Genomic DNA, 20,902 nt, shown 5'->3' on the forward strand with positions numbered 1-20,902 from the left:
CTGTATTGACAAAATGGTACACACTATGTCCTGCTTGGTTCATATATGCTTGCCAAATGAGGGTTAATGGGATTTAGCTTTTAGGGACTGTGGAGAAGTGGCTTGTCATTGGTTACAAACACTCCTCATCAGTGAAAGCTGAGGTTCACCTGAGAGGAATTGTTCAGTTTGGGAGACATTTTCAGAATAAAATTATAAAGAAATGCATAAGATTTTCTTGACTGCTTTTGACAACTAGTTCAACATTTTTGTATGTAATGATTCAAACAATGAAATGAGGACTATTAGTGTCATAGGGAAAGACAATTCAGCATTCATAAGTATAGTTCATTTTGACTGACATGACATAATCAAATGATAATGTTATAAAACAGCAGAGAATTTTCAGGAAGCAATTGATGCCCAAAAGCATTTGCAATTTGTTGGACGGAATGAGAAACTGCTATTATGATGTGCACAAATCTAGAGTCTATCTTGTGGAGGTTGATCCAACAGTTATGAGAATTTTTATTCTGATCAGAGAAATGCACCAAAGCAACTGAGGAAAAACTGTAATCAAATCTAAATGTGTATGACTCTGCTTTAATCTGTAATTGATTTCTATTAAGCAAGTATGTCCATAAGTATGTGTATGCTAATACACCAAAGTGATTCATCCTGAAGAGGAAATAGATACCAAAATATGAAATAGGCTTTCTCCATCAATACCCTTATAGGCCAAATGAGTAAACTGATTCTGTATTGAGACAAAGTCTATGGGTGGGTTCCTCAAAATTTTAATCAAAGGCCTACTCACAGTTTTTCAGTCTTTTTGGGGCCGAACTACAGCCAGAGAAGAAAACATCTAGAAAAAATCTATATACCATATCATAAAGTGATACATATTCTGAAGTTAAGGTAATTTTTATTACGTGATTAAAGTCATATTTTGAAAATGTAAAGTCACTGGAGTACAGGATGGCATTTTGTTTAGTTTGTGCATCTACATCAAGTTTTATGGTACGTGTGTGAGTGCACCAGAAAAACATCTCGCTGAAAATTGCAGATATTGAATTTCCTTAATATAATTAATATAATAATTTAATTTCCTTAAATAAATAATCCTTAATGATTTGAATTGAAATCACTTTTCACTTAAAATTTTGATCCATAATGTCAAGCTCTTCAATTTTCCTATATTGTTAAATTTTGACATAGTTCCTTACCTGGAGAAAAACTTGTGTTTGTATGTTTTTATTTACATACAGGAAAGTTGTAAATAACCCAATTCCAACAGCCAGCCCTATAACAGATTAACCAAAACAGACTTAGTTACATACATGATACACATGTAAAGAGAACATATATAATTATAATCCACTTACCTAATGCATGTTGTATAATAAGTTTTGCACTAAGAATAATAATGAAAGGAAGACTTTTCTGCAGCCAGTGGAGCAGGTAGCGAAACTCAGAGAAAGATGAGTTGGACTCTCCAGGGTCAGGCTCAGGGTTGGATCGTTCTGCTTCAGAGTCTAGCTGTGAGTGAGGTCTCCCAGGGCCATGCGAACAAGAATGAGTGTGAGTGTGGCTGTGTCCATGGGCCCCAGATCCAGCTCGTGGTCTCAGAGAAGCTGGCTGACCACTGTCCTCTCCAACTGTGTTCCCCACTACCAATCGGACATTGTTAGTTTCTGGGGAGCTTGCTGCTCCTGCCCTTGGGGTCCTTGTCAGGTGCTCAGGTTGCAAAGCTACAGACAAACTACTTCCTTCATGAGAATCCAGTTTGTTCTGCATCACAATCGATTCCCTTGGTTTCAATATTCTTCTGGACTCACTAAATGCTCTCCTGCAGAGTACAGAAACATCCGTAAGTTCCCAAAAGCAATAAGCTCCATTGCAGATCATGTTTGATTACAACCATAATTGATAAGTGAATCTAGAAATATCTGGACAGAGACCATTTTTATAATTCTTCTTCTGTACACTACTAGGATGGATATAAACAAATAAATAACTATGTAACTGAAGTGTAGATTTTAATTAGAGGTGGCCCCCAATCCAATCCTATATCAGTATCTGGCCTGATACAGACGTAATTCACTTATCAGATATTGGATATTCAGATTTCATTCCACATCTTATTTTCATCCACCATGGACCTAATCGCTTCACACACACCAAGGAGCCAACAGCACACATGCAAACAATAATGATAATGATAATACTAGGGCTGTGCCATATCGTATCGTATCGTTTGCAATATCATAATTTTTAAAATGATTAAAAAACAATCTATATTGTGATAATCATGATATTATGACTTGTTTATGTAATGACATCATGTAGTTACACATAATATGGCATACATTCAATACATGAGTCATTTAGGCACAGTGAGTACAGTGGAAAGTGCCTCTGAATAGAGGAATTTGTTCCAATAAAAAGAGTGATTTCAGTAGTGTGGAGGTTGTATGGTTACAAAATATCAGATATACAATAAACCACAGTATTATGTAAGAACTTAATGGTAGTGTGGTAGATACAGGGGTTGGACAATGAAACTGAAACACCTGTCATTTTAGTGTGGGAGGTTTCATGGCTAAATTGGACCAGCCTGGTGACTAATCTTCATTAACTGCACATTGCACCTGTAAGAGCAGTTTGAAGGTTCAATTAGCAGAGGGTAAGAGCACAGTTTTGCTCAAAATATTGCAATGCACACAACATTATGTGTGACACACCAGAGTTCAAAAGAGGACACATTGTTGGTGTACGTCTTGCTGGCGCATCTGTGACCAAGACAGCAAGTCTTTGTGATGTATCAAGAGCCACAGTATCCAGGGTAATGTCAGCATACCACCAAGAAGGATGAAACACATCCAACAGGATTAACTGTGGACGCAGGAGGAAGCTGTCTGAAAGGGATGTTCGGGTGCTAACCTGGATTGTATCCAAAATACAAAACCACGGCTGCCCAAATCGCGGCACGGTGGTGCAGCAGGTAGTGTCGCAGTCACACAGCTCCAGGGGCCTGGAGGTTGTGGGTTCGATTCCCGCTCCGGGTGACTGTCTGTGAGGAGTTTGGTGTGTTCTCCCCGTGTCCGCGTGGGTTTCCTCCGGGTGCTCCGGTTTCCTCCCACAGTCCAAAAACACACGTTGCAGGTGGATTGGCGACTCAAAAGTGTCCGTGAGTGTGTGAGTGAATGTGTGTGTGTGTGTTGCCCTGTGAAGGACTGGCGTCCCCTCCAGGGTGTATTTCTGCCTTGCGCCCGATGATTCCAGGTAGGCTCTGGACCCCCCCGCGACCCTAAATTGGATAAGCAGTTACAGATAATGGATGGATGGATGGCTGCCCAAATCTTGTATTTGGATGCATAAAGGTCAACATGGGTTTAAAAAAAAGGTGTACAAAGTGTCTGACAGTATTAAAGACAAAAATAACAAAAAGCAGTCCACACAAACATAAGGGTATTTACTTTTAAAACAAGCAATATTACAGGTTTTCTATAGTAAACAGTAACTGTCGAGAGCTTCAAAAACACCAACTGTAGTTTAAAAATTATTCGTTCTGTTCGTAATGACGTCAAATTTTACGTGTTCAATTAAATTGACCTGTCTTAACGTAAACATGAACAAGTTTACAAAACTTTAAAAATGACAATTAAATACTGCTACAGTAAGGCACACTAGTCAAAAGTAATACGGAAGTTGACCGCTAAGAACATAAGTTATAACGTTCAGGACTAGATCGGAAACATTTCGCCAACGTAGCACTAGCAAATTTAACAGTCATTAGAAGCTAAACTACTGTTGCACAAATCTACAGTGATGATAATATTACCTGTCATACTGAGGTCGGAGTTTCATGATATAGCATATATCCCCATTGAAGGAGCTATATATTTTCAGACGTGATTAAAGGAAAAAAACTTAACAAAATTTCGACTAACTTTGCAGCGGCTTTTCGTGCTTCCGGAAACACCGTCTGACCTCCAGTTACACCATACCAAAGGCTAGATGAGCCTTAGCATGGCCGACAGTATGACAACTATTCAAAATAATAGTCACTGAGCAGCTAGTTTAATCTTTTTTCTCAATAATGTATTCATCACCGCTGCTTTGAGCTTGATCCATGCAAAGGGCAATTATTATTTTATGCCAAAGTTTGAGCACTCCTGGGGCCTTGTTTTGTTGACTTCTATTTTTAATAGGTATCTGACTAAATTACTCTACTTGGTCGGTGTGCATTTTATTAGTTTAATTCTTAGACTGGATGTAGAATGATAGAAAAACGGCTCGTTTATTCGTTTTCCATTTGAACACAAGAAGACAGAGAAGAGAATTCAGAATTCTATTATTTCATTGTTTTGATTGGGAAATGTGGGCGGGCTTAAAGCAAGACTTTCATTTTATTTGTCCGTCTGAGCGATGACCTGTTGTTTAGCTGCTCTCCGCAGTTAAAATAAGAGTCTCAAACCCAATGACGTCGGGTGCTCTGCGCAGGCACACATGATATGTTTGTAAACATAAGCGTATTCCATAAAATATTATTGTTATTTATTTATTTATCTTTGTCTTATCTTTTTTTTTTCTTATATAGGTTTTATTTAAATCTATGAGTTTTTTTGTGTCCCTCCCCATTCTTTTATATTGACATTACTGTCTGTTCTAATTATCTCTCTAGGTCCGTGTATGTAACGGCCAAAGGTTTTCCGTTTATAATCGGAAAACGAAAAAAGAAAATTTGTTTGTATTCGTTTTATTTCTATTCACGGCAAAATGTTTAAATTGAATCAAATTATTTAAAACTACAACAATGCAAAGCAACGATTTACATTTTAGAAAACGAGTTTAATTTTGTTTCTAGAATAATAAAGTAATAAATGCAGAAGGCGCGGGATTTTTAAAAGATTTTCGCGTCTGCTGAATTTTGCAGTAGGGGTCTGTGGATGCAGAAGGAAGCCTTCACCGCTGGTATTTCTTTAAGCAGGTATCGATAGCTCATTTTACAAATGGCAAGAAATGGCTAAACATGATGAAAAGAAAAACAAAATGAAACTCGTATTCTAAAATATAAATCGTTGTGTTCCAATTATTTAATTTTAAACAAAGCTGCAGTTTGTTTTAGCCCACGGTCTAGGTACATTTTGGGCATTCTGTTTTCATTTAAAAACATTAAAATTGAAAAACGGATGGTTATTTTATTTTCATTTCATACTCCAAATCCATACGAGCAATATATATATTAAATCAAAACATTTGCAAATAATAAGAAACAAAAAAACGGTCCGTGTTTTTTTTCCCAAAAGTTTAACAATATAGTCAAGCCAATTCAAGGCACGCAGCTATACAATGCGCTCATTTAGGTTTTTTACACCTGCTGTTGTAAGTTTACTGTAAAACGACGGTGTTAAACATCGGCTTGAGAAAAATAAAAGGACTTTGTTGTGTTTGTGTTGTTTTGTTTCTTATTCTTTGCAAATTTATGTTTTAATTTCAAAGAATTTAAAATGTAGTTTGTTTTAACATTATGTGGATTTAATTCATTCATTGTCTGTAACAGGTTATCCAGTTCAGTTTACCTAGAATCACTCAGCGCAAGGCAGGAACACACCTTGGAGGGGTGTCAGTCCTTAATAGGGCGACACACACTCACACATTCACTCACACCTCTGGACACTTTTGAATCGAATCCATACACGGACCCCGCTCACTTTGATTTTTTACGCTTGTGCTTGTACATTTACTGTTTTCAGAGCTGTTAGCAAGCAGGATGGCTTTTACTATTATTTATAACAACATATATGACGGTGGTATTAAACTTTGGTTCCATAAAAATGTGAAATAGCCGAAGATCATAGCTGTAGAAGATGGTGCCCTCTTGCCATGTATTGCCATGTATTGAAGTAATTGTAGGGGACATGCATCTCTATTTTGCATTTTTTATGGAGAAGAGTTTTTTCCTGAGGTGTTCAAACTATGTGGGCTTTTTTGGGACATTGACAGTCAAAACGACGCGTCAAATCTGAATGCCCGTATAGGGGTTTTATTACAGATAACACAACATCTGCCATGCTGCTCATTGGTCCTCTCTGCTCTGCTCATTGGGTCGTGCTGCGTGGTTCACTGGTCCTCTCCGTGCTGCTCACTGGGTCGCGACACACTGCTCATTGGTTCTCTCTGTGCTGTTCACTATGTTGCGCGGGTGATTGGTCCGTGCTTCACGGTTCAGCTGAATGGCAACACACTGGCAACACACTGCTGATTCTACTTTTCATAAATTGTATGTAATTTTATACTTAGGACATAACAAATGTGAGGTGACACTCTGTTTTTCTCAGTCACTGGCTCCTACATTGCATATGTATGAAGATAGGTGCGAAAACCGAGGTGCGAGGTCCGCACCCCACTGCCTAATGAATGGCCCATTAGCTGTCACCGCCACAGCTGTCAAAAGAGAAGAGACTAGAGGCAGTGTTTATCACAGTTTATTTCAAAAAAAGAGAACTAAACAAGCAATAAAAACAAAAAAATAAATAACTGGCATGAATTAAAATAAATGGAAAATGTGTTCACATGTAAAGATAGTGATAATATAATAAAGATAGTCATACTGTATATCCTTGTGTGTGTATATATATTTGAGTCAGTTCAACAAAAGATGCCAGTCTCTAAAACAGTTTCTGTCTGGCTGCATGCAAAGGTAGACATCACACTGTTCACACTTCCATGGGGTTTTTGCATACCACACAGCTGTTCAACAAGCTCTTCCATGAATGCCTTGTGGCTCAGGCTGTCCTGTTGCATAAGTTGTCTGTGGAGAATGTAGGCATTGGTAGCAGCAATGTCCAAGAAGTGAAGAAACAGTTTTCTGTACTACTTCAAAGTTTTGTGCTGAGTTGTGTAATGCAAAATGCTAAACTTACAGAGCAGATGTGGAAGGACCATGTGTTTACACGTTGGTGGTTGCAGACTTGGTTGACGCCGTCGTCTTTTGCTTGGAGTATTTTCCACATTTCTGAAAGAAAAATAATAAGAAATGTGAGCTTCTGAGCAGTTACAAAGATTATCTATACATGCCAACAGTTACTACAACTAATAATTACTTGTATTTCAAATACAGTACTTACATATGACCTATGTATAGCAGTACATAGCATAACAAGCTACATAGGATGACACTATTACATTCACACAGGCCATTTACACATTACATTACCACACTAGGCTAAACATATACAGCCATTTACATATAAGCCACACTTATGGTACTGGAGCCTCGCATGGTAATGTTAGCACTCTCAGCATGCACACTCAGATTAGCAACAGGCTACACTTGAATGTCCCGTTTACACAACAGCATTTTTTTTACATTCATTTATGCTTTCATATACAAAGTAATACTTATTTAATTTATTCTTTGTTTTAATTTATCCGGAATTCGCGGAGTGTACACAGTAAGCGCGAAGCGTGGGTTTGTTTCATTTGAAAGGAAATATTTCACTGACCTATCACAAAAATCCTCCTTCGGATCAATCCGCTTCTCAAAATAAATCTTTCTTCATCACTGTCCTCCCCGCTTTCGTCAGATTAGCTGAAATCCTCTTCATTTTCCAGAACAAAGGTCTCCTCCGCAGTGCCTCCGCAGCTTCCGTGAGTGCGACTTGACGAAGCTCCACGAAAATAATTCCGCGACATGTGCTCTGTGTTTGTAACAAGCGAATGGGAGTTTTCATGCAAATTATCAGCCAATGATCCTCCACTAGCAGCTGCCGAATTACCATAGTGTCAACATATGAATGGCAGAACGCGTCTATGGGCGGAACAAAAAAGCTTGTGCCTCAAAAATGTGCCGGTTGTTGTTTACGCTTCTCTCACAAGAATATAAATATATATATCGTTTCATCCTATATATAGTTGGAAAGTAGACCCTTCAAGGTTTCCGAGGTATGTTGTATTTTTTTTAGGATAAAATCTCGCAGAGTTATATACGTGTTTATGTGGAATTTCAATTTTATCCCGCCGGCGGGGATATAGCCGACCTCTTAAACCAATGTCAACAATCCCTACCTTTTAATTTATTCAATATATAAAAGTTACTGAGAACTACATACGCTAATATTGAAAATATAATGTGTTAAAATGTACATTCAGGAGGAGATAAAACACTGATTGAAGGCAAAAACAAAAAAGTTAACATTGTTTTATCCACACAGAATTTGACTTCAATTACACATACTTACTTGTCGGAAAAGGGTGGAGTTTCCAGGTTGGAAGTGAGATCCTGCCTCAAGTGGAGGAGTTTAAATACCTCGGGGTCTTGTTCACGAGTGAGGGAAAGATGGAGCGTGAGATTGACAGGCGGATCGGTGCAGCGTCAGCAGTAATGCGGGCTCTGTACCGGTCCGTTGTGGTGAAGAGAGAGCTGAGCAGAAAAGCAAAGCTCTCGATTTACCGTTCAATCTTCGTCCCAACTCTCACCTATGGTCACGAGCTTTGGGTAGTGACCGAAAGAACGAGATCGCGGGTACAAGCGGCTGAAATGAGTTTTCTGGACTTTCCCTTAGAGACAGGGTTAGGAGCTCGGACATCCGGGAGAGACTCGGAGTGGAGCCGCTGCTCCTCCACGTCGAGAGGAGCCAGTTGAGGTGGTTCGGGCATCTGGTCCTGATGCCTCCTGGACGCCTTCCTGGTGAGGTGTTCCGGGCATGTCCAACGGGGAGGAGGCCCCGGGGCAGACCAAGAACACGCTGGAGATACTACATGTCTCGACTGACCTGGGAACGCCTCGGTATACCCCCGGAGGAGCTGGAGGCGGTGGCTGGGGAGAGGGAGGTCTGGGTTTCTTTGCTCCGACTGCTTCCCCCGCGACCCGGACCCCGATAAGCGGTAGATAATGGCTGGATGGATACACATACTTGCTTGGGGCAGACAAACCTGCTTGCGTTTTTAGGAGACATGACCCAAAGCAGCCAGCAGATGGCAAAGGAAGCATTTCGCTTCACCTCCGCTTTGCTGCAGTGTGAATGCAACGTAATAGAGAATTGTCCCGTGCTGCTTGTGCCAACACTTTGGCTGCCGAGTATAATAGGGAATCGTCCCATGCCACTTGCGCCTATTACTGACAACTGATGTCAATAATGGATGTTTAAAAGACATTAACAAACAACGTAAATTTTGACGTGTCAAACCTTTAAATGACATCCACAGAATTCAGAACTAAACTTTTTGTGACGTCTTTTAAATGTCTTTTGATAATCTATTATGAACATCTTTTGGACATCAGTAATGGACGTCTATAAGAAAAATACTTAACAAAAACTCTCATTCTGAACTCTCTTTGGACGTCTTTTGGGTATGTCTTTGCTCAGTGGGATGCAGGTGGGAGCACTGATTTCAGAGGAATAAACACCTTCACTAAACGTGCTAAAGCTGTGGTGGACATTTGAGCAAAAAGCATTACAGACTGACAACTGCCTCAGAGGAGTATTTAATTAAGCATAAAATGATGAGAAACTCAGTTTAGTCTGACACTCAGACTATACTTAAGGGTACGTGAAACATAGCAGGAACCTTTTTTTCACATAGCATAGACATATAAAGAAATATGTGTACACCAGCAACCAACATGAAATAGTGCGCAAAACACAAAAAATATTTACAAACCATTTCATTAAAAGTTAACCTGTTTTACAAATATATAAATTACTTATGTATATTGTAAGTATTACGATAAAATATCTTTGAAAACAGCACACTGTCCAATTCACAGTTGTTAGATCTTTTCAAATCTGACATTCTTTACTCTTAGAGATATAACTGATAAAATTCTTATTCACTAATATTTTATATTTTTAACATTATATATAAAACATTATTAGTCATTATTAGTGGATCTGGGAGCACAAAACCAATCTTTTATTTCAGTCTCACCTCAGCACCCATGTCATCTCTTGCCATGTGTTCTCATACCAATACTTTGACACCGCCAAGTCCTGTGTCATGAACCCACAAAAATATTTGACGTTAAGTCCCAGAGGTTCAGGTAAGGCTGAAGCCCATAAATGGGCACTGTTTCAGTGGGCATCAATTTTCTACTGGACTACATTTGCTCCTGAGAGATCTGGACTTTTGTGATGATGCTAAGAAGTGCATACCTCCTCTTAATGGACAGCGCCACAGAGCATAATATCCACATCTTTGCATCAGCTCTCTCCCAATTCAGAGCTCTCCTTACTGACCAGACTTACTTGGTCTTCCTCCACTCTCCTGCTGTGATTAAGTGTATGCCTAGGTCTGGTTTAGATGTCTTCCAGCAATGTAAACAATGGGCTAGGACCTGTAAAATGGGAATTATTCATAAGGTTATTCCTCTTTTATTTTATTTTATTTTATTATTATTATTTTTTTTTTGATGGATTGATTCTTCCACATCCGCACCTGACTGCTGTTGATACTATCAATCTGTCCTTGGCTCAAATTTCAGAAATATGTGAGATTATTATATTCACCAAATGTATGCAACTATTAAATGAATATTTTGCCCATCCCAAAAACAGGATAATTTAACTTAAATTTCACCTCACAAAAAAAGGTGATTTGTGTATATTTACAAAATACAATCAGTTGACTAATGACAACATTAAAATATTTTCTTTGTGCATTAACAATTTAAAAAAATTGAGGATTGATTCATAACTGTCAGTGTTTGGACTGTTATTTCTACCATACCTGTGTGTGTGTAATGAGACAGAGAAAGGAGAGCACTTATAATTAACATCTAGGGCTGCACGATTAATTGCATTTTTATCGTTAGCATGATATGAGGTTTCACAATAAACACATCAAAAGAGCCAAGGTAATGCTTTGAATAACAGCAAGCTCAAATTGCAATCACCTGCTTTTATCCGTATGCAGCAACAGGGGGAGCTTAGCAGGCTGCAGACTATGCTCATGTGACGTAACTAGACAGGAGGCAGAGCGAGGTGGAGGTTAACAGTAAACACACATCAAACACGCAAGCTGTAGTCCAGGAAAAATGAGCACAGCTAGGCCAAGTGCTGAAAAATCTTCGAGAAGCAAAGACGTAAGTGAGGAGGCAGTTCCAAAAAGGGGAGGCATATCCGTAGTCTGGGAATACTTTAGTTATATTTGAGAGGACCATTCTCAGTTCAAGGTTTTGTGCAAAGAATGTTGAGCAGTTATTCCTACAGTCACAGGGAACACCACAAATCTTTACCATCACTTAAATCACAACCACAAACAACAGTATGAGGAGTGATTAGCAAAAAAGTCTGAAAGTAAGGTTAGATTGACCTCTCAGATGTATGCTCAATGCATTAAAAGTGTACAGTCAGAACTGAAGCAAACTGAATTTTTGCATGTACAAGGGATCTGTGGTCTAGTGGAACAACAGAGCCCTACATGAGCTTGACAGTTCACTTCATTAACCAGGACTTTGAATTAAAAAGTCGATGTTTGCAGATATCCTATTTTCCTGATGAACACACTGAGGAAAACATAGCTTTGTGCTTGCAAGACGTTTTGACGAGCTGGAGTTTGAGTGACGAATGCCTGGCGTGTGTTACTATGAATAATGCCACAAATATAATCAAAGCCACAGAAATGAATGACTAGCCTAAACTTCAGTGTTTTGGGCACAGAGTCCACCTTGCCATTGGTAAGAGTTCATTTTAATTTCAACAATTTTTCCTAGCAGTTTTATATAAACCTATTTTGATAGAGTAATCAACTGATTTATTATAAGATCTATATACTGTCTGAAAAACGACATCTGAAATTATAATAAAGTTAGGATTTGATTTTTTTTTATTCGCTATTTGAAGTAATGGGCTCTTAAATACAATGTATATGATATGCAAATTCATGTCATAAAATTATGTTTACCTGCTTTAACTCACTTTATTTTTAATTCAGCCACAAAATCATTTAGATTTACATTTACAGTATTCAACAGACATTCTTATCCAGAGTGACACACAAAAGTGATCATTCAATTAAAATAATTCTTGTGTGCTTTTTCCCCCAGAAAATACAGTTAAAGGTGACAGTGGCATTGATGCTGCTGGAGGAATGTGTAAAAAGCTGATTGGACATTTCTCACACAGTTGGAAAAAGAAGGAAGCACTGAAGAATTACAGAATGCCCAATAAGATGGGGCACACAAAGCAGTGGGTGATGCACAGAATACTGGAGCAGCGGCGGGCCCTCTCACAGGTCCTTGAATCAGTAAACAGGGCACTTAAGCCACTCCAGGAGTTTACTGAGGCCCTGTCTGGAGAAGATATGCGAGCATATCTTATGTGCAACCAGTTCTTCATCTGCTGAAGTCAAAAACTCTTGCAAATTGTGAGGAGTACAGTGAGCTGACACACTCAGTCAAAGACAAAATTCTGGACTACACGGAGAGGAAATATGAGGATCCTGCAACACAGTCTCTGCTGGACACTTCATCTTTCCTGGATCCCAGGTTCAAGGCAGACTACATCAGTGCTTAAAACCTCATAGAAATCAAGGCAAGATTGATGGCGGAAATGATGATGATGATGATTATTATTATTATTATTATTATTATTATTATTATTATTATTAATGTAAATAGAAAGCTGATTCACTCAGCTTATTTGCAGTCTGTTGCCCTCCTTTTTTTTAATTTTGTGATTGTAGAGTTCTATAGTGCTTTTTGGAGCTCTTTGTGCTTTGTCTGTTCAGCCTAAAAACATTACTTTGATTGAAATGTGTTTATTCAACTTCAAATAAATCATTTGAATCAAATAACTGTTCATTCAAATATTTATTTAAGTTGAATAAACACAGATTTCTGTTACCAAATGAAAATTTTTTAGGTTGTATGGGCAAACAAGCTTTTTACAGAGTAGAAAAAACTGCAGGTTTTTGTGCTTTTATGTTGAATATGATGCTTCTGTGATACTGAGTTCTAGCTTTAATAAGTTTGTGTTAATACCAGAAAAGAGAGCATTTTTCCATTTGTTTTATTTATTTTAACATTTTTTTTATTATTTGCTTATTTATTCATTATTGTATTTATTCATTTGTTTTATTATTACTGAATGTACAGTTAACATAGCCTTGCACTGCACAAAATGTTTGCAGTATTATAATCTGTATATGTGTTATCTGATTTTAAATTATATCTATTACTGAATAAACCTAGAAAATAGTTGAAATTATTCTGGATTCATAACACAGTAAAAAATTATCGGGATATTCAACAATGTTATCACACATCGCATTTCTTGTCCATATTGTGCACCCCTAAATCCTTACCCAGTCACATAAACGACCCAGAGATCTGGAATAAAATATATAGTCTGATGTGCTATAAAAATGAACTTGCTGGCAATTTGGAGGGCAGCTGCCTAATATTCAGAGACATTCAAGCCCCACATTTGGTGCCAGACAATGTGGTGGATTCTGTGGTGTGGGATCTGCAAACAAACAAAAAAAAAACGTGAAAATTAACAATTACATTTTGCTTAACTAAGCTTAAAATCAAGAGACCTGGATAGACTCTGTAACATAACTGTAGACAAGAGTGTTTACGTTATGCTACTGGTGCATAAATGCATGTTGTAATTGTAGTAAAACCTCTTGAAATTTAAATGGTTTGTTCAGAGAACACAAAAGAAAGGAGCATGGTTAGCTCACAACCTAATATCAGAGGTCAGACAAAGTGAGAGCTGAGCAGAAAATTTTAAAATTCCTATAGGCCAATGAGTGTTTTATTATCCTCACGGCAAACGAGAGTATATGACCTTTTTCTCAGTCACTTTGATTATTCCAGAGCTCCTTCTCATCACAAGTTTAATTAAAGATTTAAATTAGCTTTAACACATACTAGCAACCATAGACATATATGCAGATACCACATACCACATTGTGGAGTGATGCACAAACAGCGCCATCATATTTGTCAGGACAAGTTGTTAATGCTTATGAATGTCAAAGCAGGAGTTCACTCAACAAAAATAAAATAGTTTGTTTCTAATGCCAGACATGAATTTAATTATACAGGGATATCAGTTGAATTGATCTTATATAGTCAATAACAGGAACAAACAAGTTTATGACATTATGTTATAGTGTATGTTAATGTGTGTATATACTGAACTACTATTTACTACTGTGAGGGACAAATTTCTAACCCACCTTTACACTGGTTTAAATGTGATGTGACAATAAAGCTGACTTGATTTGATGATATTTATATTAATAACTTTTACAAACCTGTAACTGTAACCTGTGGAGAAACTACACCTACATTATTTACAGCACAATAACGGAGCACAGGGGAGGCTGTTTAAAAAAATGAGTAAATGCAGCCTTAACCATGTGTGACGGGTTCACCTCCGCAGCACCACTCTACTGCTTTCACTCACACACACACCCCACCAGACAGCTGGAGAGTGAGGTGGATCACAAGCTCCCTTATTTGCTGAAATACACATAAGGTACAGTGAAGTCGGTGGGAGTTAGCCTACAGATTTTTCTGGCTAACATTCCATTCAGTGTCCTGAATTGCTTTGAGCAACTTCATGCGACCTTCAACTACACGGTACAAGACTACCACTAGAGGGCGTCATTGCACAATTTAAAATAATTTAATAAAGTAAATTATCTACTGTTACACATGCGGCTTGTTGAGCTTCGAGATTTCACCTATTTTCACGTAAAGTTAAACACAAAGCTACGCAGATGAACCCGTCTTTTGCTCATCTTTCACGGCTCCTCCATTTCCCCATCTCACTAACCCATGGCTTCATTCATAGTCCAACTATGAATAATAATAATAATAATAATAATAATAATAATAATAATAATAATAATAATAATAATAATTTAAAACAACTTACGGACATGAACATAAAATCATATGTTATTACATTACATTAGGAAAGTCTTTTCTTTAATTACCTGTTTTCCCCACTTTATTGGGGACTAAACAGATCTCTCTGACTCGTCCTTTTCCACAATCCAGGTTTTTGTTCTCTGGCACAATTCATTGAAAAGTATGAATCTGACGGACAAGTGTGAAATAATCCTGGTAATAAACATTTAGACAGAGTGAGTAAAACAACAGCGAGAGACGTTCCTCTATGCAAACAGAGACTTTTCAAACTTGACAGTTGGGAGGCTCTCAATTTTCATTGGCCAGTTTCCAGAATGACAGCCAGATTAAACAATAATGTTCAAAGCAATGAGATGAGATGTGTCCATTTAGATTTTTAAATATATTTGGAAAAACAAATTATATATGTTATATTTAACTAATTTGTGGAATTATGCCACTTAAAAGGCATCAGTGAAGTTTAATTTAAAAAGTCATTAATATGTGGTGTTTAAAAACCCTTTTCATGTGAGATCCCTAACCATGCAGGAAAGGGTCCTGACCTGAGAACTGAAAATTGTCCTTCAAGTTGCAAAAATGACCAGACTCTCAGAACTAGAAAGCAAAAGCTTCAGAAATGGGTGGGTTTTTCTGGGACTGTAATTAAATTGTTTTACTTTTTTTTGTTGGTGGGAAATATGTCGTCTACCCCAGCATCTCTTACCAGTGGGGTGCCACATAGGTATAGCATGGGTCCTCTTTTATTTTTCTTGTATATGCTCCCTTTAGATAGTCTCATTTGTTTTAATATTTTGTTTCATTTTTATGCTGATGACACCCAGATATATCTTGCTGTAATTTTTTTTTTAATTCATTGATTCAATGTAGCTTCAAGCTAAGCTAAATCCTCGAAATACTACTGTTCCGGGACTCGTCGGAAGCTAAAATTATGTTTTGTTAGATCATAACAAAACATAATCATAATCATATCATATCAACAAATCATAGATCATTGTTAGATTTGTTAAGTGCCTTGGCCGATGCATGGCATGTACAAACCGGATTCCAAAAAAGTTGGGACACTAAACAAATTGTGAATAAAAACTGAATGCAATGATGTGGAGATGGCAAATGTCAATATTTTATTCATAATAGAATATAGTTGACAGATCAAAAGTTTAATTTGAGTAAATGTAACATTTTAAAGGCAAAATATGTTGATTCAAAATTTCACAGTGTCAACAAATCCCAAAAAAGTTGTGACAAGTAGCAATAAGTGGCTGGAAAAAGGAAATTGAGCATATAACGAACAGCTGGAAGACCAATTAACACTAATTAGGTCAATTGACAACATGATTGGGTATAAAAAGATCTTCTCAGAGTGTCAGTGTCTCTCTCTGAAGCCAAGATGGTAAGAGGATCACCAATTCCAATTCCACCGTTGTTGCGCAGAAAGATAGTGCAGCAATACCAGAATGGTGTTACCCAGCGTAAAATAGCAAAGACTTTTAAGTTATCATCATCAACCGTGCATAACATCATCAAAAGGTTCAGAGAATCTGGAACAATTGCTGTGCGTAAGGGTCAAGGCCATAAAACTCTACTGGATGCTCGTGATCTCCGGGCATTTAAACGTCACTGCACCTCAAACAGGAATGCCACTGTCAAGGAAATAACAGAATGGACTCAGGAATACTTCCAGAAAGCATTGTCAGTGAACACAATCCACCGTGCCATCCGAAACTCTACAGTGCAAAGAGGAAGCCATTTCTAAGCAAGCTCCACAAGCTCAGATGTTTGCACTCGGCCAGGGGTCTTTTAAAATGGAGTGTGGCAAAATGCAAGACTGTTCTGTGGTCAGATGAGTCACAATTTGAAATTCTTTATGGAACACTGGGACGCCATGTCATCCGGACCAGAGAGGACAAGGATAACCCAAGTTATCAATGCTCCGTTCAGAAGCCTGCATCACTGATGGTATGGGGTTGCATGAGTGCTTGTGGCATGGACAGCTTGCATGTCTGGAAAGGCACCATTAATGCAGAGAACTATGTTCAGGTTCTAGAACAACATATGCTCCCATCTAGATGTCATCTCTTTCAGGGAAGACCCTGCATTTTTCAACAAGATAATGCCAGACCACATTCTGCAGCAATCACAACATCATGGCTACGTAGGAGAAGGATCCAGGGACTGAAATGGCCAGCCTGCAGTCCAGATCTTTCACCTATAGAGAACATTTGGCGCATCATAGAGGAAGGTGCGACACAGAAGGCCCAAGGCGATTGAACAGTTAGAGGCCTGTATTAGACATGAATGGGAGAGCATTCCTATTTCTAAACTTGAGAAGTCAAGTTTATTTATATAGCACATTTAAAAAGACGGTGAATGTCAGCCAAAGTGCTGCACAATAAAACTGGTCTCCTCTGTCCCCAGACGTCTGTTGAGTGTTGTAAGAAGGGGGGATGCCACACAGTGGTAAAAAATGGTCCAACTTTTTGTGGATTTGTTGATGCCATGAAATTTTGAAACAACATATTTTTCCCTTTAAATGATACATTCTCTCAGTTTAAACTTTTGATCTGTGATTTGTGTTCAATTCTGAATAAAATATTAGATGTTGGCACCTCCACATAATTGCATTCAGTTTTTATTCACAACTTGTTTAGTAACAAGAATGGGGCTTGAGACGTTAAAGTGAATCAAAACTAGGGTGGGGGTAAGCTGTGCCTTGAGGGTGCAGACCGCATCAGTGCATGCCTGTGACCACACCCATGGTTCGACTTTGCGTATCAGCGCGCAAACTGAAACTTAAGGCAGTAACCCATCTTCTCCAGAAAGAAGGCCAACTGAGCTGGGTTCAGGGATTCTTAAAATGGTATCCACATTAGATTGTAATGGTGTTATGCCACTGGCTGATACTCGGAACCCCAATAGCGGCACTAAGAGGACACATTTGTCAGCCTTCGGTGTCAACTTATTTAGCGAGTTATTCGGCAGTGGGGAGTGAGTATATTAGTATATCAGACCCATATAGAATTTAATGGACTAAGCCTATAAGCTGAATGTTTATTTGTATTATCTGATTAATTTATCCGACTGCTGTTTATTTTTACTATGCTGTCTGCAGCAAAGCACAACCTACCGAATTAAAGGTACTATATTTTTATTCGGGGCGGCACGGTGGCGCAGCAGGTTCGATTCCCGCTCCGGGTGACTGTCTGTGAGGAGTTGGTGTGTTCTCCCCGTGTCCGCGTGGGTTTTCTCCCGGTGCTCCGGTTTCCTCCCACAGTCCAAAAACACACATTGCAGGTGGATTGGCGACTCGAAAGTGTCCGTAGGTGTGTGTGTGAGTGAATGTGTGTGTGTCTGTGTTGCCCTGTGAAGGACTGGCGTCCCCTCCAGGGTGTATTCCCGCCTTGCGCCCAATGATTCCAGGTAGGCTCTGGACCCCCCGCGACCCTAAATTGGATAAGCGGTTACAGATAATGAATGAATATTTTTATTCTTGCTTGGTGTGTATTAAAGATAAACTTTAATATTGTCTGATATTGTCTTTTTAACAATAAATGAAGATACACCTGCAGTATCGTAGCCCCAATTGGTCCAAGGCCCTTCAGCTAAGTCTTAACTCAAAACTAATTCCATGTATCCTGTAGTGCAGAAAAAATAGCTCAAATATTGCAAAATACAGCTGTAAACCTAAAGCTCTTTTTCAGGGTTTCTATACATAGCATTGCACTGAATAACTTTTCAGACCAAATACCACCCATTATCAAACCAAAACCTCCAAGTACCACTTTTGAGTCTGGTTTTTCCTTAGTTCCAGGGACAGGTGGGGGGCATAAGGCAAAATGTTAACATTTTTGCATGTTTTTGTTGTCTTTTTACTTGAAACCTGCATTTTTCCACACAAAAGAATTCTAAAATAATTAGAGACAATACATTTATGAAAAGATAATTTTTGGTAAATGGCATTCAGCATTTTGAAAGACAAAACTGAGTAGAGAGGTCAATTCAATATCAGCTATGTGCTTTTAATAGGCTATAGATGAAAAAGGAGTTGCGTTCTGAGCAGGTGCTTACAGATGTAATGAACTACGGTGTATCTGTAGACCATGTTGTATTTCCATCCATCCATCCATTATCTGTAACCGCTTATCCAACTTAGGGTCGCGGGGGGTCTAGAGCCTACCTGGAATCATCGGGCGCAAGGCGGGAATACACCCTGGAGGGGACGCCAGTCCTTCACAGGGCAACACAGACACACACACACTCACACCTATGGACACTTTCAAGTTGCCAATCCACCTGCAACGTGTGTTTTTTTTTTGGTCTGTGGGAGGAAACCGGAGCACCCGGAGGAAACCCACGCGGACACGGGGAGAACACACCAACTCCTCACAGACAGTCACCCGGAGCGCGAAACGAACCCACAACCTCCAGGTTCCTGGAGCTGTGTGACTGCGACACTACCTGCTGCGCCACCGTGCCGCCCCATGTTGTATTTTTTAAACACAAATGAATTTTAATAAAACCCTGGGAAACATTATGTAATTTACATGAAACCTCAGATTTTAACTTCTTAATTATAATAAATTTTTTGAGGTCATGTGTACCAGATGTAACAGATGCCTTTCATTCTTCCATTCATGGAGACTCAACTTGGACTCATGATGACTTGGACTTAAGACTTGACTGGGACTTCCCCCTTAAAACTTGAGATTTGACTTGGACTTGAGCTCAAAGACTTGAAACTTGACTTGCAAAAAATGACTTGTGAACATCTCTGATATGCAAGTATGCCCATATATGGATGGCCACTCTATCCTGAGTGAAGCCCCTAGTGCCTGATGCAGTCCTCCAGGTTGATGGTCATTCCAGGCTGAGAATACACTGTGCACTGCTTTTCACCAATTTGTCTAGATGGAGTGTTGAATGGAATGACATTCAGTTCAGTGTATGTGTATAAGAAAGTGCAGCATAAATAAACTTATAAATAAAAATAAATTAATAAGTATCCCTAGTCCAGCGGTGACACTGAGGTCTTTAAAAACTGAGGCAGTCCTGCTGTGTCTGATCCACTCGTTTCAGCATAACACACACTAACATACCACCATCACATCAGTGTCACCGTAGCACTGAAAATGTTTCACCACCCAAATCATACGTGCTCTGTGGTGGTGCTGTGGTGGTTCTGACCATTGAAGAGCAGGGTAAAATGGGGATAAGAAAGTATGCAGAGAAACAGGTGGGCTACAATCTGTAATTGTGGAACTGCAAAGTGCTCCTGTATGATCAGTGGAGCTGATAAAATGGCCTGTGAATGTAGATACAAGGTAGGTTTTCCTACTCCAGTAATCATTCAGGGTAAAATTTTTTTTAAAGCTTTCCACTCAGATTTAGGGGGAGTGACTCCCAAATTTTTTATTTTAAATGTTGATTTCAAATATAGGGCGGCATGGTGGCACAGCAGGTAGTGTCGCAGTCACACAGCTCCAGGGACCTGGAGGTTTTGGGTTCGAGTCTTGCTCCGGGTGACTGTGAGGGGTTTGGTGTGTTCTCCCAGCGTCCACGTGCGTTTCCTCCCACTGCCCAAAAACACATGTTGGTAGGTGGATTGGTGACTCAAAGTGCCCGTAGGTGTGTGTGAGTGTGTTGCCCTGTGGAGCAGTGACACTGGGAGGTTTGTGTAAAAGAGCTCTTCTGCCTTTTCCTTGTGCTGAATGTCCAGCACTTTTTCCATGTGGCAGGGTGGATGCACAGCTCTCCTCTAGACTGTGGCTGATATTGTCAGTCAAACGTTGGCCCCAGAGTTCAGGGGCCCTTTCAGCCATGCTCAGTGAGACAGCAGGGGCGGCCAGACCCTTTTGTTGTCTTAGAGGTTTTGGGGGCAAATTGTATGCAGTGGCTTCATTTGCCTAGCAATTTTTTTCTCTTTCAAAGGGGGATGGGTGCAGATGTCAGCAAGTGGCTGGGAGGATATCAGCTACATTTGAGGCCAAAGTTCCTCTATATTAAATGGTTGGGTATATATAGTTTACGATAGAT

General features: G+C 39.0%; 1 protein-coding gene and 1 long non-coding RNA gene across 3 annotated transcripts in view; both read right to left on the minus strand.

Moving 5' to 3' along the window:
• rnft1 (ring finger protein, transmembrane 1) overlaps positions 1-3,994 on the minus strand; it is a 14,546-nt gene extending 10,552 nt beyond the window's left edge. The window contains exons 1-3 of one of the 2 annotated variants that reach the window (XM_066651116.1): positions 3,933-3,994; positions 1,365-1,828; positions 1,206-1,282 (exon numbers count right to left, since the gene is read on the minus strand). In XM_066651116.1, the coding sequence (XP_066507213.1) occupies positions 1,206-1,282; positions 1,365-1,776 (489 nt within the window). In that variant the 5' untranslated portion in view covers positions 1,777-1,828; positions 3,933-3,994. Of the gene's footprint in view, positions 1-1,205; positions 1,283-1,364; positions 1,829-3,823 lie in introns of both variants that reach the window. The other variant, XM_066651115.1, reaches the window with a different exon arrangement.
• A 2,582-nt stretch (positions 3,995-6,576) lies between these two features.
• Positions 6,577-7,661, minus strand: LOC136674344 (uncharacterized). Its single transcript, XR_010796039.1, has 3 exons — positions 7,491-7,661; positions 6,909-7,000; positions 6,577-6,796 (listed from the first exon to the last, which is right to left on the minus strand). It is a non-coding gene; the product is annotated as an uncharacterized lncRNA (long non-coding RNA).
• Positions 7,662-20,902: the final 13,241 nt, after the last annotated feature.

The sequence above is a fragment of the Hoplias malabaricus genome, chromosome 18 (genome assembly GCF_029633855.1).
Source record: "Hoplias malabaricus isolate fHopMal1 chromosome 18, fHopMal1.hap1, whole genome shotgun sequence".
NCBI classification, from domain to species: domain Eukaryota; kingdom Metazoa; phylum Chordata; class Actinopteri; order Characiformes; family Erythrinidae; genus Hoplias; species Hoplias malabaricus.